The sequence below is a fragment of the Dromiciops gliroides genome, chromosome 4, assembly GCF_019393635.1.
Source record: "Dromiciops gliroides isolate mDroGli1 chromosome 4, mDroGli1.pri, whole genome shotgun sequence".
Lineage (NCBI taxonomy): Eukaryota > Metazoa > Chordata > Mammalia > Microbiotheria > Microbiotheriidae > Dromiciops > Dromiciops gliroides.
In genome coordinates, this window is record NC_057864.1 from 35069287 (window position 1) to 35091288 (window position 22002).

Consider the following 22002-nt stretch of genomic DNA (forward strand, 5'->3'; position numbering starts at 1 on the left):
CCACAAAGAAAAATGTAAAAAAAAAAGTCCATGTTACAATGAGGCAATCCTCAGAAACAAGTCTCGTCTGTCCTTTTATCTTAAAGGAAGATTGCCCTGCTCAAATAAGAAACTATACTAAAGAAAGTTTAAAAAAACAAACAAACAAGCCTCTTCTCCATATATTGGGTTCCACCTCCATAAATAAATGCAAGTTGTTTCTGCATCTTACCAGTCAACAAACATTTACTTAACTGAGAAAGGTCGTCTTTGGTTGTAGTTCCCAAAGAGTGATGGTCTTCAGATTCAATCCAAGGTAAATCGAAAGAGACAGGTTTTCATAAAAATAAGTTACTACTGCCTGATGTCCACTCCAGTTTCTAATTAGTCATTTTTATGGTCTAAATGGTTTTATAGACTGTTGACTGTCATAAGCTACACCCATCCAGGCTATGAGGATGGTGCCTTCCTGGTTCTCATTATTTAGTGCTCTTGCACTAACTAACTGCTTTGCAGTTCTCTAGTTATATTTTCATTAACAGTCTTCCTTTGTGAATTATGTGTTTTTGTGCTAGCTTCTGAAATAGTTTGTGTTACTTGAAACCAGTCAGGAAGTTCTCAATTCTAACCTCCATGAGATTGGAGCTGGTGCAAAATGGATGAAAAATTGCTGCCAGAATGACTTCCCCTCTCAATATTTTGACTTTCTTACTCTGTCTTTCTCTCATGCTTAACCTAATGAGGCAGTCCGCATCAGGTAAGGAAATAGTCTATTGTTTAGTCTTATGCTAATAGAATGCTTTCCGAGTACCTGTTGCTACTCTGCATTAAACTGCCTGTTTCTCACTTCAGAATTTGTGAAGGGAGAAAAAGACTAATCAAATCAACACTTCAGTGTTTTTCTTTTCAAACATTGCATCACCTTGTGCCAAGAATAAATGCATATTTTTAAATTATATTTGTTCACTAAGTGGTGATTTTTTATATGCCAAACTTACAACACATACAGGTGGCATAAATTAGAGTTTTGTGCAAATTCTTTGCTTAATAACAAATTGATTTTTTAATTAACTCTTAGTAATCAATAAACATGTGGAAGTTGAAAAGAAACCTTTGCAGCTGTGCTTTTTAACCTATTGGCCAGAAAAGGAATTTTGTTGGCTTTATTGAAGTTAGGTTTGGAAGTGACCCTGGGTGCTAAAGCCCTGTGTGGCTTTTGGCTGGAGGATCCTTCCAGCCAGTCTTGAAGAGCTCAGCTGTCCAGATTCTTGGAGAGACCAGGTCATTGGAGAGATGTGATCTGCACTGACAATATCGTGAAAAATATCCTAAAAAAATGCAGTTTCTTTTGCTTAAAAATAACTTAACTGTTGCCATTTTAATTGAATTCTCGTACTTGAAAGAAAACTGCTAAGCAACAAAATAAATTTTAAAGCAGTTGTACACCTTGTTTATTTCAAAGTCTTTTAATGATGGACGCTTCTAGGGAATGTCAACATTTCCTTATATCTGAAGACAACTGATTTTCTTTGCTTTAAGCAGACGTGGCAAGTCTTTGGACATAATGTAGATGTAGCTTATGACATTAAAATCCGGACATTTGACGATTTGGTATAATTAGAATCCTCTAGAGATGCTGTTCCATCTTAATGTAGATATTTCTAGCTACTGTGTTCTAATAACCAGTTAACATTTACTTCCAGAATGGTTCAGTTTATTTCCAGTGTCAGTGGCTAAAGACAATGGTTCAGCCATGCAGGCTTGCCCAGGACTCATCCCCAGAGGGAATACCTGGCTGGGTGCATGGACTTTGTTTCAGCAGTGACACTGTAGACCATCTGTGAATCTCGGGTTATATGCCATTGGGGAAGGCAGGGATGATCAAAATCACATTCAGAGCCTACCCAGTTTGGAGCAGAGATGCCAGATTTCAAAAAAAACATTTCTTGTCAAGTGTGTCCAACAGTAATGGCGTACCTAGCCAAAGAGAGCACAGACCTCTTGGTGCTGAGGGAGCAAAGGGGTGTCCCCTGTGTGCTGATAGGGCCAGCCTTGTCTAGATACCCTGTCACGTGGGCTCAGTCCTGAGCCGCAGTCCAGTAAATGACTCCATGTCGTCTCTCACCACCGCTAGAAAAGCAGCACGGGCTGGCCCACTGATTGTGAAGGGCACTGTGGCAGAACTGTCCTGCTGCAGCGGCACCCTTGCAGCTGGTCTGTCCTACCAACACTAGAGGAGATGGCCCAAAATATCACCTTTCCTTCACTACCCCAGGCTTGTAAAAGGTTCCTATTTGTTGTGTTTTGTCTCTTACAATTTTTTTTTTGGCCCAGACCTAAGACCTCATCAGTGTATCAGAAGCTCCCCATGTGGAAACTCCTCTCAGTGATGCAGATCAGCAGCACTTCTCTTATTTATAATCCAAGAGAGGCGCCTGGGGCACTGGGAGGCTGCCCCTCACTCAGGGGCCAGGCGGGAAGCGACATCTTCCTGATTTCAAGACTGGCCATCTATCTATCATTCACAAAAATATGCTTTTTCACCTGTTCATTCATAATACAGAAACAAGTAGAGAGTTTACTCACTCAGAGAAAGAGGCCTTAAGGCTTGTAACGACAGGATACCCGAGATCACCAAGAGCTAACCAGGAAGAAGAATGGCTCAGTCCATGAGGCATTTAGGTGGCATCATAGTGCACAGAGCACTGGACCTGGAGCCTGGAAGACTTGAGTTCAAATACAGCTTCAAGTCACTTAATAGCTATGTAACCTTAAACAAGTCACTTAACTAAGTGGCTCAGACAAATCTCTTGAATCCATTTGCCTCAGTTTCCTCATCTGTAGAACTGGGGGTAATACCCATTATTATCCTGTCTACTGGGGTGGTTGTGATTTTTACTCATTCAAAATATTTATTTCAGTGCCTCTTCATTATTCTTCTTTTTTTTTTAATAAACATTTAATTTAAAAAAAAATTTTTTCCGGGGCAATGGGGGTTAAGGTCACACAGCTAGTAAGTGTCAAGTGTCTGAGGCTGGATTTGAACTCAGGTACTCCTGAATCCCGGGCTGGTGCTTTATCCACTGTGCCACCTAGCTGCCCCTTAATTTATTTTTAACATTATTTTTTTTTTAAATTTTGAGTTCCAAATTCTCTCCCTCCCTCTCATACCTGCTGAGAAAGTAAGCAAGAGATAAGATTCTTAAAACACTTATCATAGTGCCTGGTACAAAGTGGACACTATAGAAATTCTAGCTAGTATTGTTACTATTGTTAGACTTTTGTTCAAAAAGAAATCCTAAAGAGGTCTCTTCATAGCGATCAACCAGTAATTTATTTTTCAAGTCTCCTGACTTTAACTGGACTTATTGACATTAGGGTCTACAGTCAGGTGCCAGCTATGACTTTCCAGCTTTGTCTCATAAATAATACTTTTTCGCATCTTCCTCATTATAGTGAGAATGGACCACTGTTGACCCTCATTCTCATCCTTCCCTGTTCATTTCCATGCTTTTTCTTGACCTGTTCACCATAGCTGGAATGAATCCCCTCTCCTTCCCACATTCTTTTTTTTTTTGCAGGGCAGTGAAGGTTAAGTGACTTGCCCAGCCAGGGTCACACAGCTAGTAAGTGTTAAGTGTCTGAGTCCAGATTTGAACTCAGGTACTCCTGACTCCAGGGCCAGTGCTCTAGCCACTGTGCCACCTAGTTCCCCCCCCACATTCTTAATATGTAACAGTATCTTGGATTTCCTTGCTTCCCTCTGATGATTTTTTACCTGTGGAGGTAACAAAAAAATTCCACGAGAAAATACCACAGCTAGGAGGCTGGAAAATATGGATCAACAGCAATAGTGAGATCTTTTATGCATTTCCTGTTTTAAACATCCATTTTCTTCTGTGCCCTACTAGAGGGGGGAGAGGGGTGTTGACAAAGAGAAACACATGGACAGTAAAGGAGGGAGGGTAGATGGAGAAAAAGGAGGTCGAGGTATACATACAATGATCAGATGGTAAACGGAAGAAGAGGAATAGCTATTAATGTTTAGGAAGGAAGTTGAATTGTTTGTTGGAGTGTTTTAATCAGTCACTCAACAAGCATTTATCATGTACTTCCTACATCCCCGGTACCGTGCTAGCCACAGCCTAAGCCCTCCAAGTTGCATACTATCAGGAGAGAGAGCATGAATGTATGAAGACATGTAAAATACAAACAAGGCAAATACATAATAATTATGACAGTGAAAGCTTTAACAGCTTCAGGGATCCAGAAAAGCTGCCTGCAGAAGGTGGAACTTGAGCTGGGTCTTGAAGTAGACAGGGGATTCTGAGTGTCAGAGTTGAAGTGGTGCCTCCCAAGCTCGACATCCACCAGGACAAACATACGTGGACTGGACATGGGGACGTTGTAAATGGGGAGCAGTGAGGCCAGGATGAGGAGGACAGCAAGGTGTTACCTGTGCAAAAGGCAGGTTCTTAAAATGTCAGAGAACTTTCTATTAGATCCTCAGGGTAACAGGGAACTACTGGCATTTGAGTGGAGGAATGATACAGTCCAACCTGCCCTGTAGGAAAGGAGCTTTGGCAGCCATTGGGAGGATAGATTGAAGAGGGGGTGGGGAGTGTAAAGTTGAGAGCCCATCTTGGAGCCTCTTTGCAAGAATTTGGCCAAGAGGTAATAACACTGTTCTTGAGGAGCTCACGTGCTAACAGGAGAAATAACAAGTAATGAGGTCCATGTAAGACACTCAGAGGAGAAGACTGAGGTACCTCCAACAGAAGGTGACATTTGAGCAGAGTCTTGAAAGAAGCCAAGAATACGAAGGCAGAGGTGAGGAGGAATACACAGGGGACAGAGGACACCAAGATTTTGAACATGGGTGACTGGAAGGATGGCAGTTCCAAAGAGAGATTGATTGGGGCAGAAAGACTGAGTTCTCTTTTGGACATGCCGAGGTTGGGGTATCTATGGAAATGCCCAACAGACAGTAGGTAATGTAAGACTGGAGCTAAGGAGGGGAAAGTGGGCTGGATATGTAAGTCTGCAATCTATTTAGAGATGATAATTAAACTGATGGAAGATAACCAAGTGAAAGAATATAGAGGAAAAAAAGAGAAGCTAGCCCAAAACGGAGCTTTACATGTATGATCCTGTAGCGGTTTGTAAAGAAGACTGAGAAGGAGCAATCAGAAAGGCAAAAGGAGAACCAAGACAGTTAAAAACCAAACAAAACCGAGGAGAGGTTAGTCAACAAGATTGGCTGCTGCAGAGATGTCAAGAAAGTTAAGAGCTGAGATTCAACCATTACAGAAATCATTGGTAACTTTGGAGAGAGCAGTTGCAGTTGAGTTGATAAAATTGGAATCCAGTTGCTAGGGGTTAAATGAGTGAGAGGAGAAGTGGAGGAAGTGAATATAGACAGCTTTTTTCTAGGATCTTCGCTGAAAAAAAGGAGGAGAATCAGAGGACAATAACTTGAAATAGTGGATGGGGAAGACTGGCGCATGTATGAAGGTATAGATGGGGAGAATTTAAAGTTTATAAAAAGAGGCGAGCATTCTGCTGGAGGAGATTATAGGTAATGAGATCAAAGCTACTTGGAGAGGGATTGGTCTTGGAAAGAAGAGGGCCCCCTCTTCCACAGAGAGTAAAGGGAGAATTGGGAATTATGTAGAATAGAAGGGAGTCATAACAAGCGGTAAAGCAAGAGCCAAGATCTGTAGAGGGTAGAAAGAAAGGCTTTTTGAGGAAAGGAAAATCTGAAACAGCCACTGGTAGGAGTAGGAAAAGGGTTGTGTTGTGTTGTGTTGCTACAATGGAGGGTCCAGTTGAGAACAGTGAACACAGCTATGTGGCTTTCACCAGGTCCACAAATATCCCAGTTCCCTAGCTCAGTTCTCTTCCAAATGCCAGAACTCTCCATTTGTTCCCTAAAAATGATGGTCGCCAGTCTAAGAAAGTGTAATTCTAAATGGTTCTATTTCTGTAACTGTATTGCTGCTTTCGTAAGTTTATGTTTGAGAAGAAACTTCTTGTGATATGGCATGTTTGTAGAACTTTTGCTAATTTATTTGCCACAACTTTTTATTTCAAAATCATGAAATTAAATCAATCAAAGAAGGCATGGAATTTGAAACAAATCTTAAAAGGGATTCTAGAATGAACCAGAATCTAGAGACATGTTCATGTGTAGGGAGTCCACAGCTTATAAACTTAGAAAGGGAGTACAGTCCCCAAGTTTACTTAAAAGTCAGTGGGAAACCCCAATTGCCTCACACACACACAAAAAAAGTCAGTGGGAACTCAGAACACATTTTCTAGCAAAAATAATGTTCTTAATATTGGTCAGATTCCCAGGCTAGACCATAAAAGTCTAATCTATAATGCAGGTTAAAAAAAATAAGATTTGTATCGCATAAAATGAAATAGAGGATAAATTTTAAAACAATATTAATCTTGGGCAGCTTGAGAAAAAGCGGGTTTAATTAAGGGAAGATGAGGTAGCTAATACTTTCTTGTGACTTCTGAAGAAGACCAGGTATTAAAGGTTTGTAAAGGCCTATGGCCCCTATATCAAAATTTATTTAATTTTCTTTGATGAAATGTATTACTAGCACTAGTTTTATACTTGTAGTTAGGGCCATTTTTTGGTTCACAACTGGAATTAAGTGGGAGAGAGATTTTTCTCAGGGAGCTGAATAAATTAAAAGAGAAAAGGAAAAGAGAAAGTGTTGAAAGAAAGGGTCCCTAAAAATCATGGGGGGGTGCAAGTTAGGAAGATTGCCTGAGGTGAAATTAACTAAACTGTGAACAGAAAGAAATGGGATAATAGTGTGTATGTCTCCTAGGGAAAATAGAGGGGGAGGGCATAGTGGTGTGGTAGATGGTTCTCTGTTAAGTCACCAAGACTTAAAGTTAGCCAGGTGTTCCTGATTTAGGGACATGAACAGGTAGAGTTGCTATTTCAGCTCCCTTTTGGGGTGAAACAAGCCAAACCAACTTCACAGCTCAGTAGTCTAAGGCCATGAAATGCGTTTCTTACACAGTAGCTCCTGATGACCTGGTGCGACAGAAGGCAGAAGTGATACAGTTTACCAGCATCCATAGTCCAGAAAGCTGTTTAAGCTCCTAGTTGAGACTTCGCTCATCTTCAAATCGTTCACCAAGCTTAACTCTGGGAACTTGAAACCATGACTTGGCCAGCTCAGACGGGTCAGGTGGATTACAGTTAGGGAGACTTTGCTTTTAGAGTAGTTCATTTGATGACAGATTAATAAGCAAATTTGATTCTGGTCTGGTTTGGGGATTTTTCAAAAGTTCCTTTTGGTTGTAGTTAATGTTATAGTGTCTTAAACTTAGAACATGAAGAACAATGGGTTGTTTTCCTATTTAGGCATAGTTAAATACAACCTGAAGCATACTTTAAAACTCATTTGTATTTAAACTTAATCTTTTCCGTCTTATGAATTATGAGGGCTTTTTAGAGTTTTTTCCCCTAAATTGACATCATGTTGTGAATGTACAATAATATTCAGCATAATTTTAATTGGTAAAAGATTGAAGTTTGATTCTCTTATTCTTGCCACTAAAAACAAAAACCCTATTTACTTTTCCTCTAGTGTGGTTAGACAATACATGGAGCGTACAAAAAATTGACTGCCCCTTATTTCAGCCTCTTAGTCTATCCAAAGAAATCCTCAGCCTGTGATTCATGGCAGCTAAAGGGAAAGTTGATATATCCCAACCCCCAGGGGTCAGTGAAGGTGCTGAAGGAGACTCCCGCCTTCCAAACAATCAGGAAATTGCGCTTCCTCTGCTATGCCTTCCTTCCTAACAGCCAGGAAGAAAGAAGAGTGAAGAAACACTTATTTCTTCAAAAAAAAAAAAAAAGACTGGAAAAAAACAAGAGAAGGGGAGAGATTACACTTAATTTGTTTTAAGACTGGGAACTGTAAATCATTGTGGGGTAGCAATATTGTGATATGGGCTTGCCTCAGAATGAAGCGGTTGTGATAATGCAGTATTGCAAGTGAGGATGTCTTTGGGGATTGGGCCCCCCAGATTTTGTAAAATGGGGCCAGATTTGGGAAAGTCTCATCTAGTCCACCAGCGTGGGCATATAAAATTCACCAGAGCCTTATTGCAGCATCTTCCTTTGGTTCCGTGTCAAAGGACTATTTTTTTTTTTTTAATAATTGAGGCATTACTGAAATGAAGCCAGGTGTACCAGTTGTAGGAAGACCCTTCTCACACCTGCCCTGAATAAGAGGAAGGTGAGAAGAGGTAACAGCAGCTGGGTAGTGTTCCCAGGGAATCTGGGGGGAATTTTACAAGGCCAGCATTTCAGTCTGGCATCCGAGTTTTCTTCTTGGTTTCTCTCTGTTTGAGGATAATAGTGTTTGTGACATCAATACATTCTAAGTATTTTTATATTGTTTTTCTTTAAAACTTGGAAAGAATGCACATTTGCTTCCTGAGAAATGAAGTCGGTGATACTTCTTGGTGGAATCTGTATTGAATTTTATGGATTGTATTGTTGTCTGGTTCTTCTGCAGTAAGAACAGGGTGGCTCTTATTTACTCACTAGAAATAACTCAGGGTATTGGAGTAAATAAGCTAATGGTGGAGTAACCACAGGAAGGTTTAAAACAATTCTCGTTTACATAGGAGAAGAACAGCATCTTAATGCCCATGGTAGTTGTCTTTGCCTTGTAAAAATATATTGTAGGGACTTGCTAGGTTTTAAAAATATGTTAGCTTTGAAGGCACAGGAGACTTGTACACATCTGAGGATGCTTACAGCTGTAAGGGACAAGCAATCCCTGACTTTTTCTTCTAACGTGTTTTGTCGAAATTTGTTTTGTTTAGTTTTTGCTAAATATTAATATCTTGGCTTGGTTTGGTTTTTTTTTTTTTAAACAGCTCAGGTGCCTAAAAGGCAAGAGGGGCTTCTCAGACCAACCCACTTTTGATGGGATCCACATTGTCAACCATTTGATAGGAGATGATGAATCATTCCATTCCTCTGATGAAGATTTTATAGCTAATCCCATTCGGGAGGGGGGAGTCCATTTCCCTCTGCACAGAAGATCTGGCCTAATGACTTTGGACCCCACCGCAGATGGCAGTAGTGACAGTGAAACTGAGGATGGCGCCTTGGAGACAAGGGAGAGCAAGAAGGTGATTCCTAAGGAAAAGAGACAGAAAAGAAGAGAATCTTACTCTACTACTGTCTGATCATCACTGTGACGTCAGGCCATGGACGTTGAGATGGGGATCGTTGTCGAGGGACTAAGCAATCCCAAAAAGAGTGATTTCAGACCTTGGGGGCTCACCTTGCCCAGGACGCACATATCCATTTTACGGTCTTTTTACCTTTGCCAAATCCCCACCAGATACCATTGCCATAGACTAGGTTTAGAGTATGGTTAATGGGTTAAATGAGGTTCTAACAGTATTACTGGATATTATTTTTCATGAATTTTTCTTGTTTTGGAAAATGCAAATAGAACCCATACCACGTGGGAACCATTTTGACATTCATAAATATGTAAAATAGAATTGCTTTTCTTTGAAAGAAACTGCTTGTGTGCAATAGTTTATGCTCAGTGAACAAATTGTGGTCTCCTGTTCATGAATTTGACTTTAAGATGGTTATTCAGCAAAGCATCGATCAGGACACACGTCTGATTTACCTTAGGTTTGGTTTCTATTATTAAAAATTACTGTATTATTGGCAGCCCACTGATGGCTTCCAAACGTACCCTTTTTCTGTACAATTTTATAAACACAAATTAATGGTTATGCTATTTGTCCTGAAGGTTTCAAAAGAATTTTTTTTTTCATTTAAGTTGTATGTGCATACAATGCTTTCAATGTGTCACTGGTCAGATCGCTTGTTAACTACACTATATTGTTTATTTGTACATATTTATAAATCTATACCAATCTGAAGATGTACATTACACATCATTTTATATGGGAAATGTAAATGTTTGCAGTATGGCTGCTCTGGCCAATCTAATGGGAATTCTGTATATAGAGAGTCGAAGTGAGTTTGAAAAATATGAGGCAAACACTAATATTTTAATAGCTTTAGCATTTGACACTAGCAAATTCATGACTTAACTAATGCCTGTTCAAAAACACTATTGATGGAAATCTTTTGGCTACATGGACCTAATAAATTTTTCATGATTTAATAAAGTTGTGGCATGTGTTGTTTAGTCAGTGCTAATATTCTGTTTTAGGTGATAACAAGTCCAACATACATCACTGTTACACACCTAAAGAATCCGGAAACATTCTCACCAAGTTTCTTTTCTAGTCTCTGCCCTTCAGGAAAGACAATGAGGTACTAGATGAAGTTCTTCCTTCCAGATTCTAACACCATTAACACTTAGACATGTTCCTCTGTCACAGTCCAAGTTTGCAAAATAGGGTTGGTGGTCATACTGCAGTCACTCTAGAACCATGGTACCCCCACCCCTCAATTTGTGTAGAGATTTCAGATTTCTGGGAACTTGGATGGGAAACAAAATTATATCTTTATTTTTTCTAAACTTTGGTTTCCTCTGTAATAATCCTAGGCTTTTTATTCTATTAGCTTTAAAACATTATCATGAAAAAAAACACACCATTATTATGAGAAAGGGTCTATCCATTGGCTTCACCAGACAGCCAAAGGGCTCTGAGACACAAAAAAATGGTGAAGAACCCCTTCTTAGAATGACCACAAAGGTCAGCCAGCCCAACCCATTACTCCTGATCCATTACTCATACTCCATTCAGGATACAAAGTTGGATATCCTCTGATATTTCAGAGACAGATTTCATATTCAGAAGCAGCATTGCCTAGTGGCTAGATGCTATCCTTGAAATCAGGAAGACCTGGATTCAGGTTCTGATTCTGAACACTTACTGGCTGTGGGTAGATCTGTCTCTCGGTGCTCCAGGCAAGTTTCTAAAACCGTATGTTGGAGAACAGATCCTGACCAACAGTGATAGAGTTTTTCCTCACCCAAGAGTTCTAATATATTCATAGCCAGCTATAGTACCAGATCTAAATGGAAAATACATGACTATAAATCTTCTTCTTTTTTTTTTTTTTAGTGAGGCAATTGGGGTTAAGTGACTTGCCCAGGGTCACACAGCTAGTAAGTATTAAGTGTCTGAGACCGGATTTGAACTCGGGGACTCCTGACTCCAGGGCCGGTGCTCTATCCACTGCACCACCTAGCTGCCCCTATAAATCTTCTTAATAAATGTATTAAAAATTGGTAAGTCAAGAGAGAAAAGTCTTCCTTTTTAATGTACTACCATATGAAGATGTCTATTTCTGGAGAAGTGAAAATGATTAAATTTCCCCTATCTCGTAAGTAAAACAAACTCCACGAAGGCAAGCTTCAGTGACATTGAATGTCACCGATTGACTTAAAATTGACTGTTGGATCCTGTTTTAATTCCATACTCTAAAACCAAGGTTCTTAACATTGTTTTGTGCTAGATTACCTTAGCAGTCTGCCAGAGCCTCTTGTCCTCTTCTCAAAATAATGTTTTTAAATGCAGAGGATTACAAAAGAAACCAATTCTTTTATTCTAGATACAGTTTTTTCCTTTCTAAGTTCATAGACGTCCTCCTGGAAATCTTTCCATGGATCTCAGGTTAAGAAGCCCTGCCCTAGAAGGTTTCCATAAAGAATGATCCAGGTACTGTAACTAGATAGTAAGGTTACCTAGTTTATTGGGAATGAGCACAATAAGTCTTACTCTGTTGAGACCTAGCACTTGAACTTTTGGAAGATAAGAAACAAGGAACTTTTTACTAAAGAACTTTGACTTTGGATCTCTTCTTTTCACCTCACCTCCCAGTTCTGCCAGGTTTCAAAATCTTTGCCTATGATGTGCGTATTACAGGAGTCACCAAATTGATTGTGCCTTTCAAACCAGAAAATACATCCATCAGGACTTTATCCTCAAAACAGCATGGAAAGAAAAAATTAGATCTTTTTTTAAAAATCAAACCTGCTAAGTTGGAGACAATATATGTGTATGTGAATATATATACATGTATATTTGCACATATACATATTTTATCTAATCATTGGAAGGTGCCTGAATGAATTATGGTATGATCAAATAGAATGCTATAAAAAGGATAAATATCAAGCACAAATATAGAAAGACCTATAGGTGATGCAGAATGATATTAACAACTAGTCATGAGCATGCGTGGGACACAACTACCTAAAAAATAAAGGAGAGGGGCAGCTAGGTGGCACAGTGGATAAAGCACCAGCCCTGGAGTCAGGAGGACCTGAGTTCAAATCCAGCCTCAGACACTTGACACTTACTAGCTGTGTGACCCTGGGAAAGTCACTTAACCCCAATTGCCTCACCCCCCCCCCAAAAAAAATAAAAAAGGAGACCTTGGAGCAGGCCTAAAAGGATGTGATAAGTCATTTTCTTGTCTTGTTTGTTAACATAATTCATTTGCTTCTGTTCTGTGACATACTAGGTATGTAACTCAAGATTTTGCTCTTCATATGTTTATTTGACTTTTTGTTGATGGTTATTAAGTTTATGCTTTATGTTAAAAGATAGAAAGGACAGTCTTTTTAAAAACATTTGGCATAATCCTTCTGGGATATTTAGATGTCAACAGTTCTTATCAGGCTCCTTTATTTCCAGAAAAATGCCCCATTCAGTGTTTTGAATGAACCTCCTGCCAGTTAGTGTAACTTACATATATGGCACTTGAAAGTTTATAAAGAATTGTATATGCCTTGTCTCACTTGATCCTCCCACAACAGCAAGATCCCCAGCCAATAATCCACCCAGGAAAAGTCATGTAAATACAGAATAACTGTTGTCCAGAATATGATATGCAATTCAATCAGCCCATCAATGCACACCTCTCGGACAGTCACTGCAACTGGATATTGAGCTGGCCCCAAAACTGAGGAAGAGGAAAGTGGAATGGATTACATTTGGGAATTTACCTAGTGCTTTTACTGATTTCAAGCTGTTCTCTGTCACCAAAGACCTTTTGTTGTTGTTGTTGTTATAGAAACACTGGCAGTGACCAAGCATCGTTGAACACCATAAACTCCGAAGATGATTTTATTATTCAGTAGTCCCAAATGTCGGAGCTTGACAGAAAGTTGGTGTCTGTTTTCTTACTCAAAGCTTTTTGCTGCTCTAATTCTAACAGAGCAATAATAATTAAATCATGATCAGGTAAATGGGGATTCTTTAATTATGTGGAAAGTGGAATACATATAATTTAGAATCCAAGGTTTATCATCACATTGATCTCTTCCAGAATGACAGGAATGAATGGAGGACACTGCAGAATATGAAAGTTGTCTTGCATTTTATTTTACCCCTGAGATGTTTTTAAATGTGTAGCACAGGGGCAGCTAGGTGGCGCAGTGGATAGAGCATCGGCCCTGGAGTCAGGAGTATCTGGGTTCAAATCCGGCCTCAGACACTTAACACTTACTAGCTGTGTGACCCTGGGCAAGTCACTTAACCCCAATTGCCTCACTAAAAAAAAAAAAAAAATGTGTAGCACACCCTTTTGCTAGCCCACCTCACACAGAGAGGACCTACTGTTGGCTGCCAGCATGGGCTACCACAGGTCTCCCTCCCTTCCATTCAGTAATGGTTTTGTTCAGTCGTTTCCATTGTTTCTGACTCTTCATGACCCCATTCGGGATTTTCCTGGCAAAGATACTGCAATGGTTTTCCATTTCCTTCTCTAGCTCATTTGACAGATGAGGAAACTGAGGCAAACAGGGTGAAGTGAGCCTTGGCAAGTCACACAGCTAGTAAGTGTTGGAGGTTGGATTTGAACTCACAAAGATGAGTCATTTAATACTGTTTGCCTCAGTTTTCTCATCTGTCAAATGAGCTGGAGAAGGAAATGGCAAATTACACCAGTATCATAGATGCCAAGAAAACCCCAAATAGGGTCGCACAGGACTGAACAACAAGCAAGCTCCTCAGAGGCAGGGACTGTTTACACTCTTTCTTTTTATTTCTTTTTTCTTTTCTATTTCTCCTCACTGTGCTTAACACAGTATCTGGCACATAGTTAAGCCTTTAATAAGTGATTGCTGACCAATATATCATTCAGAATAAGTTCAGAAGCACGCACACATCTTTGTCCCTGTTGCCTCCACTAGCCCCAGACTAGCCGTACTTTATAGGGCCAGGTTTTAATATCATTAGGTTAAAAGACATTTTTAAACCTTGAAATTGTACTAATCAAATGTGAACCGAGAACCTTTTCCAGCATTATCTCATTTTCAGAATACATTTCTCCCATGGGATTTAAGACTGACCAACCATGACCTAGACCGAACATATCTATGGGACTACGGTATATGCTGAAACTTAAAATCTAGTTTGTACTAACCAAACAAAGGAATGAATGTATGATGTATGTGTGTGTGTGTGTACGTACACATATATGTATGTATATGTGTATACATACATACATACACACATATATATTAGTATTTCCCAGGCGTGGCTAATATAAGAAAAACCTGTGGAAGTTTTGTTTTGTTTTGCTTTGTTTTGTTGTTTCATTTTGTTTAGCGAGCAAACATCTGTCTCCCTTTAACCACCAGCAATTGGTCGTAGACTTGAGGAATCTCAGGATCTTAAAAATAAAAGACATTAAAGGTTACCTTAGTCAGTTTTCCCATCCAGTACAGGCATCCCTAGTGAGTATTGGAAGCAGACCTCCAGTAACAATGCCTTCAGGATCCTAAAGAGTCCCCCTGTCCCTGCCCCTCTAATGTTGTTGAGTTGTTTAAGTCATGTCTAACTCCTTGTGACCCCATTTGGAGTTTTCTTGGCAAAGATACTGGAATGATTAGCCATTCTCTTCTCCAGCTCATCTTACAGATGAAGAAATTGAGGCAAATGATAGTAAATGATTTGCCCTAGGTCACATGGTAAGTGTCTGAAGCCTGATTTGAACTCAGAAAGATAAACCTGGGGGCAGCTAGGTGGTGCAGTGGATAAAGCACTGGCCTTGGATTCAGGGGGACCTAAGTTCAAATCCAACCTCAGACACTTGACACTTACTAGCTATGTGACCCTGGGCAAGTCACTTAACCCTCATTGCCCCGAAAAGAAAAAGAAAGAAAGATAAACCTTCCTGACTCCAGGCCCAGCTTTCCATTCTCTGCACCACCCAGCTTCCCTTTTCCCATAAACATGCCAGCTGGATTCAGAATAAATCCCCATTATCTAATGCCAACTGGGTCTTCCCTGATGCTTTTCTTTTTATTCTTCTCTAATTGACTATCATGTTCCCTGAAAACCTCCTTGGTCCACAAATCCCCTATGTCACCACTTTCATTCACCCCATCCCTGTTTTTGAATGATCTCCCTAATTTCCTGAGAAAACCAATGTCCCAAGGGGCAGCTAGGTGGCTCAGTGGATAGAGCAGCGGCCCTGGATTCAGGAGGACCTGAGTTCAAATCCAGCCTCAGACACCTGACACTAGCTGTGTGACCCTGGGCAAGTCACTTAACCGCAATTGCCTCACTAAAAAAAAATAAGCTTCATCATGCCCTCGATTCCACACTTCAGAACACCCCTAAATATTTACCCTTCCTCTTCTCTTTTATTCCAGTCTCTGAGGAAGCGGCTATCATCTCCATGCAAATTCTAAATTCTATATGTCCAAACCTAATATTTCTCTTGAACTCTAATCTCGAATTACTAACAGCCAACTGGAGATCTCTCATTTAGATGAGCCAGGGGACCAAGAGTTTCAGCGACTTCCCTGGGGTGTGTCTTCCTGGCTTCTATGACTACACCGAAGAATGAGAAAGACATAGATGAACTGGTGTAAAGTGAAGTAAGCAAAACCAGAAAAATAATAAATGCAATAATTTGAACAATGTCAGTGGAAAGAACAGCAAAACAATCAAAACTGAGTGTTCACAATCATCATGACCAAAGTTAGCCCCAAAGAAGAGATGAGAAAGCACGCCCTCCTACTTTGAAGAGGGCAGAGAGGATTATGGGTATGGAACTTTGTATATAACATAAGGGTCTTTTTCTGTATGTTGGTTGGTTTTGCTCAACTGGGGTCCTTTTTTTTTTTTTTAATTGTTATCAAGGATTGCACTCCAGGAGTGGGAGAAGGGATACACTGGGAAACAGAAATTAGTTTTAAAAAATAAAGATCAGGGGCAGCTAGGTGGCGCAGTGGATAGAGCACTGGCCTTGGAGTCAGGAGGACTTGAGTTCAAATTTGACCTCAGACACTTAACACTTACTAGCTGTGTGACCCTGGGCAAGTCACTTAATCCCAACTGCCTCACCCTAAATAAATAAATAAATAAACTTTTTTTAAAATAAAGAGACCTATTCCTCATCCTCCACCACCCCCCCCTCCATTAATTTTTATTGTGTTGGAAAAATTATAAAAATGTCATCAAAATGGACCAGAATAAACTTGGACTTTTTATAAAGAATCATAAACACAATTCCAGTCACAGTGAACTCCCTGTGTTGATTCCCGGTCTCCAGACCGATTGAAAGAAGACAAGACAGGGCAAGTTAGTGATGAATAAGCTGCCTCTCCAAATCTGTTCCACAAATAAACAGTTCTATTTTAGAAAAATTAGTGGGACAAATGAAAGACTGTTGGTTTGTTTAAAATAACTCCAGGGAGCCAAAGGCTGCAAGCCAGACAGTTACACGACTTCCTACACACGCCAGCCCCGAGACCTGTGATTACCCAAATCGCAGTCACGGCACCAAGGGAAGGTGCCCCACCGCACCCAGAAGTACAATTGGAGGGCAAGCTGCCAGAGGAAGAAAAAAAGTGCCCATGTCTCCAGGAATTGATTTGCCCAAATTAAACGTGATGAAAAGAACAAATGCAAAGAATTGTTTCCCTTTCTAAAATGGTGCCCAAAGAGAGCCCTCCCTCACTCTTCCAATTCTATCCCTGAAGGCCTACAACCCACATGATGTAGGTCCAGGGCAGGCAGAAGCTGGCCCCAGGTGGATCCCCCGACTTGTTAATGCCACTGTCTTGTATTTCTTTCTCTAATAATATCTCATACTTATGTAGTACTTAACTGTGTGCCAGGCACTATACCAAGCACTTTACAATTATGGTCACATTTAATCCTTACAACAACCCCTAGAGCTATTATTATCCCCCATTTTACACATGAGGAAACTGAGGCAAAGGTTAAGTGACTTATCCAGGTTCACATAGCTTCTAAGTGTCTGAGGCTGGATATGAACTCAAGCTTTATCTAACTCCAGGCCCAGTCCTCTCTCCACTTTTAAGCATATTCTATGCATTTAATAAATGTTCATCTGGATTCAACAGAACTGACACAAAGGACATTTGTGGTAAGATCATAGGAGCTAGGTATCTAGCTGAGCCTAGTGTTAGGAAGACCTGAGTTCAAATTCAACCTCAGGCACTAACTAGCTGTGAGACCCTGAGCAAGTCACTTAACCTCTGTCTGCTTCAGTTTCCTCAACTATAAAATGTGGATAATAACAATTCCTACCTCACAGGGTTGTTCTGAGGATCAAATGAGATCATATTTGTAAAGCATGTTGGGAGCCTTTTAAGGAATATATTTGTGTATCTAGATATAAAATAAATATATCTTTAAGGATTATAAGTATCTAGATATTAAATAATCTATATCTTTAAGGAATATAGATGTCTATAGATATGAATATCTAAAAAGAAAATAAACCACATATATCTCTAAGGAATATAGGTGTATCTAGATATAAATAAATATATTTATTTTTTCAAAGGACCTTCACAATCACCTACTCCAACCCCACACACAGATGTCCAGAGAGAGGTGACAGGGAGTGTAGTGAGTGAGCAGCAGCAGTTTTCTGCCTCCCAAACCAGGGTTCTTTGGCAACACTTCCTGACGCTTCCCAGATGCCCCCTCCCTCTACAACCATCAATGGGCCTTCCCTCCTTTGAAGATACCTCCAAAGGTATCACCCAGTCCCGATCCCGCTGGCAGGACATTCTCCTTCCTCAATGAGTTCAGGCCTGAGTCAGGGTTTCTCTCACCACCAACTCCTGCCCTCCTATTTGGGAACTTCCATGCAGAGCACCCCCACCTTCTCAGCTCCTCAGTTGATTCAATTCCATTACCACACCTGAGCTACACACACGCACACACGCACACACACTCTTGTATGACCCACAGTGCGGTGTTCCACTTATTCTGAAATGCCTTTATCTGGTCATCATCTTTTATCAAATCCATCTTCCCTTGTGCCTTTGGTCCCTTCATTTCGATGGTGGTCTCTCATCTCTCCCCGCCCGCTGTCCACCCTTTCCCATGGGGGAGAGGGGAGGCGGGGCAATGTGGGTTAAATGACTTGCCCAAGGTCACACAGCTAGTAAGTGTCAAGTGTCCCAGGCCAGATTTGAACTCAGGTCCTCCTGAATCCAAGACTGATGCTTTATCCACTTCGACACCTAGCCGCACCCCACCTCACTTGTTTTTTAACGCTACATTGCATCCATTGCCCCTTGTCGTCTAGAGGATCATGTCTTGCTGAATCCCAACCTCTGATTACGCCCACCATCTGCCTCCTTTACTGCTATTCACGATGCTCCTGGATAGAGCTGGCTGGGGAAGAAAAACCCCACCAGGAAACCTTCATGATGGGGTGTAGATTTCGATCACATAATCTCAGGGCCACCCTTTCTACACCCCCAATCTAGTCACTTTCCCACCCACCCGCCTTTTCTTCTCTACCACCGCCACCCCATCTTCACTGAGGACCGCAATTCATTCTTTTTTTTTTTTAAGTGAGGTAATTGCGGTTAAGTGACTTGCCCAGGGTCACACAGCTAGTAAGTGTTAAGTGTCTGAGGCCGAATTTGAACTCAGGTACTCCTGACTCCAGGGCCGGTGCTCTATCCACTGCGCCACCTAGCTGCCCCACAATTCATTCTTCATTAGGGGGGAAAAAAAAAAGTTGAAGTCATTCGCCGGGAGTGTCCTCTTCTCACCGGGTCCTCCCCCTCTAATCTCCTCCCTCATCTTGCCTTGGGGGAATATGGGGCCTTGCACCTTGCCTAGGCCTGCCTCTTTACTCTCCCTCTGGATGTGCTCCCCTCCTATCTTTTCCAGCAGATTACCCCCATTATCATCCCCATTCTCCATCTCTAATCTCCCATCCCGCGAGCCCCACTGGCTCTTTCCCGAGGCCTGTAAATGCGCCGAGTCCTCCCCCCACCTCCCTCGACCCCACCCTCGCAGATAGCCATCTTCCTAGAATTCCCTTTTCTTCCTAGAATTCTGACTCTTCTAAACCTTCGGCAATCTAGCTCCAGGCATCATCTTTCCACGGAAACCGCCCTCTTCCAAGTGATCAATGATTTCTCAATGGTTTCATCTAAAGGCCTTTTCTCCGTCCTCACATCCTCCTTGATATGCATTCTCTGCAGCCTTTGAGGCTTCGCGGGCTGCCTGTCACTTTCTAATCATCCGCACCCTGCCAGAGGCCAGGGCTCCACTCCCGGCTTCCACAGTTCCAGAGCTAAACCTTTGGCTTTATCTAATCCAGAAGGCAGTGCCCTCCCCCTCCCACCTTCTTCCCTTAGACTATAAACTCCTTAAGGGCAGGGACTGGTTTGTGTGCTTGCTAGAGCATTCCCAGCATTTAGCAAAAAGTCTGCTATTTACTAAACCCTCAAGTCTTCTCTCCTCTTCTTCCCTTTCTCTGCCCCCCTCCTCATCCCCTCCCCTGCCCTCCTCTCCCCCTCTCCTCTCTTCCTCTCCCCCTCACCCCTGCTCAATCTCTGTGTCTCATTGTCTCCTCTAGATGTTCATGATACTGCTCTTCTTGATTCTCCTCCTATCTGTCTGACTGTTCAGGCCCGCTAATTACCTGTGCCCCCTCTTCTGGGACCCCTTTTCTTGTCCCTCCATCCAGTTTCTCTTGGTTATCTCACTAGCTCACACTGGTTGAACTGTCCTTTCTGTATAGATGATTCCCAGGTCTGCACGCCCAGCCTGAGTCTCTCTCCTAAACTAGTCATACATCACCAATCCTCTTGAATTGTATGTCTCGCAAGCCCCTCAACCTCAACACATACAAAAACAGAGGTTATTGTATTTCTCCAAAACCACACCACCTTTCCTGCTTCAGAACTCTCCCATTAATTTAATTTATTCATTCATTTCTCCTTTTATTTGTTTTTTATTTATTCATTCATTCATTTATCTATTTATCTGTCTGTTTATCTATTTGTTTGCTCGCTTGCTTGCTGTAGAACTTTCCTATTACTTCCTATGATTCTCCCCCTCACCCAGGCTTTGAACTTGAAATCTAGATGCCATCTTCAGCCCCTCCCAGGAGCCCACCCCACATACATATCCAGATCTCGTTCCTCTGACAGCATCCCTTGTAAGTGTCCGCTTCTTTCTGCACACACGGCCACTGCCGGCCCTCATCCCCTCTCACCTGGGCTATTGGAGTAGCCGGCTCCCTGGCTCAGGTTCCTCCCCTCATTCAGCGGCCGAAGTGATTCTTCCTAAAGAGTAATCTCGGACCTCCACACACGCTCAGCCAACTCCAGCGGCTCCCAGTGTCCTCCAGAATTAAATAGAACACCTTCTGCTATTGGGAGGTCGTTCGCATCCAGCCCCTTGGACGCATGCGCTCTGTTTACACCTTACTCCTTTCCGCACACTCGAGGATCAGGCTATACTGGCGTATTCACCGTTTCATCCGTGACAATCCATCTCCCAGCCCCATGCCCTTGCCGCCCCTCCCCCCAATACCTGGAGTGCTCTTCCTCCTCAGCTCTAGCGCCCAGCTCCTACCGACTTCCCTTCTTTCCAAGATTTGCTTAAAGCGAAGGTCTGACAAGGTCACCCCCTCTCCCCCTACTCAAGAAACTCCAGCGGCTCCCTAACACCCCCAAAATCAAATGCAAAATCCTCTATTTGTCTTTCAAAGCTCTTCCTAACTAGGTATAGACCAACGTCTCACACCGTATACTAAAATAAGGTCAAAATGGATACATGATTTTACCCATCAAGGGTGATGCCATTAGCAAATTAAGAGAGCATGGTGAGGGGCGGCTAGGTGGCGCAGTGGATAAAGCACTGGCCCTGGATTCAGGAGTACCTGAGTTCAAATCCGGCCTCAGACACTTGACACTTACTAGCTGTGTGACCCTGGGCAAGTCACTTAACCCCCATTGCCCTGAAAAAAAAAAAAGAGCATGGTGAGTGGATAGAGCAGCGGCCCTGGAGTCAGGAGGACCTGAGTTCAAATCCGGCCTCAGACACTTAACACTAGCTGTGTGGCTCTGGGCAAGTCACTTAACCCCAATTGCCTCACCAAAAGAGAGAGAGAGAGAGAGAGAGAGAGAGAGAGAGAGAGAGAGAGAGAGAGAGAGAGCATGGTGGAGCTGCTAGGTGGCACAGTGGATAGAGCACCAGCCCTGAGTTCAAATCCAGCCTCAGACACTTGACACTTACTAGCTGTGTGACCCTGGGCAAATCACTTAACCCCAATTGCCTCACTAAAACAAACAAACAAACAAAAAACAAAGAAAGAACTGATATTGATCGAACACAGGCTGAAGCAAGCTCTTTTTCACTTTCTTTTATTTTTTCTTTTATTCAAGTTTTCTTATACAAAATGACTAATATGGTCATGTTTTACATAATTGCATGTGTATAATCTATATCTGATTGCTTACGACCTCAGGGAGAGGGAATGGGAGGGAAGGATAAAATTTGGAACTCAAAACTTTAAATAAAAATGATTATTTAATTTTTTTTTTAGTGAGGCAATTGGGGTTAAGTGACTTGCCCAGGGTCACATAGCTAGTAAGTGTCAAGTGTCTGAGATCGAATTTGAACTCAGGTCCTCCTGACTCCAGGGCTGGTGCTCTATCCACTGCGCCACCTAGCTGCCCCAAAAATGATTATTAAAAAAAAAACAAAACTCTTCCTAACCTGCCC

At 41.6% G+C, this 22002-nt stretch overlaps 1 protein-coding gene across 9 annotated transcripts in view; it reads left to right on the top strand.

Annotated features, from left to right (window-relative positions):
- EVI5 (ecotropic viral integration site 5) overlaps positions 1 to 22002 on the top strand; it is a 251225-nt gene that overhangs the window by 211845 nt on the left and 17378 nt on the right. For 6 of the 9 annotated variants that reach the window (XM_044001517.1, XM_044001521.1, XM_044001520.1 and 3 more), the window contains one exon: positions 8902 to 10181. The exons of 1 other annotated variant lie outside the window; for it this stretch is intronic. In XM_044001517.1, coding sequence (XP_043857452.1) covers positions 8902 to 9216 — 315 coding nt within the window. In that variant the 3' untranslated portion in view covers positions 9217 to 10181. Of the gene's footprint in view, positions 1 to 722; positions 737 to 8901; positions 10182 to 22002 lie in introns of those variants that run through there. 2 more of the 9 variants (XM_044001523.1, XM_044001525.1) reach the window with 2 other exon arrangements.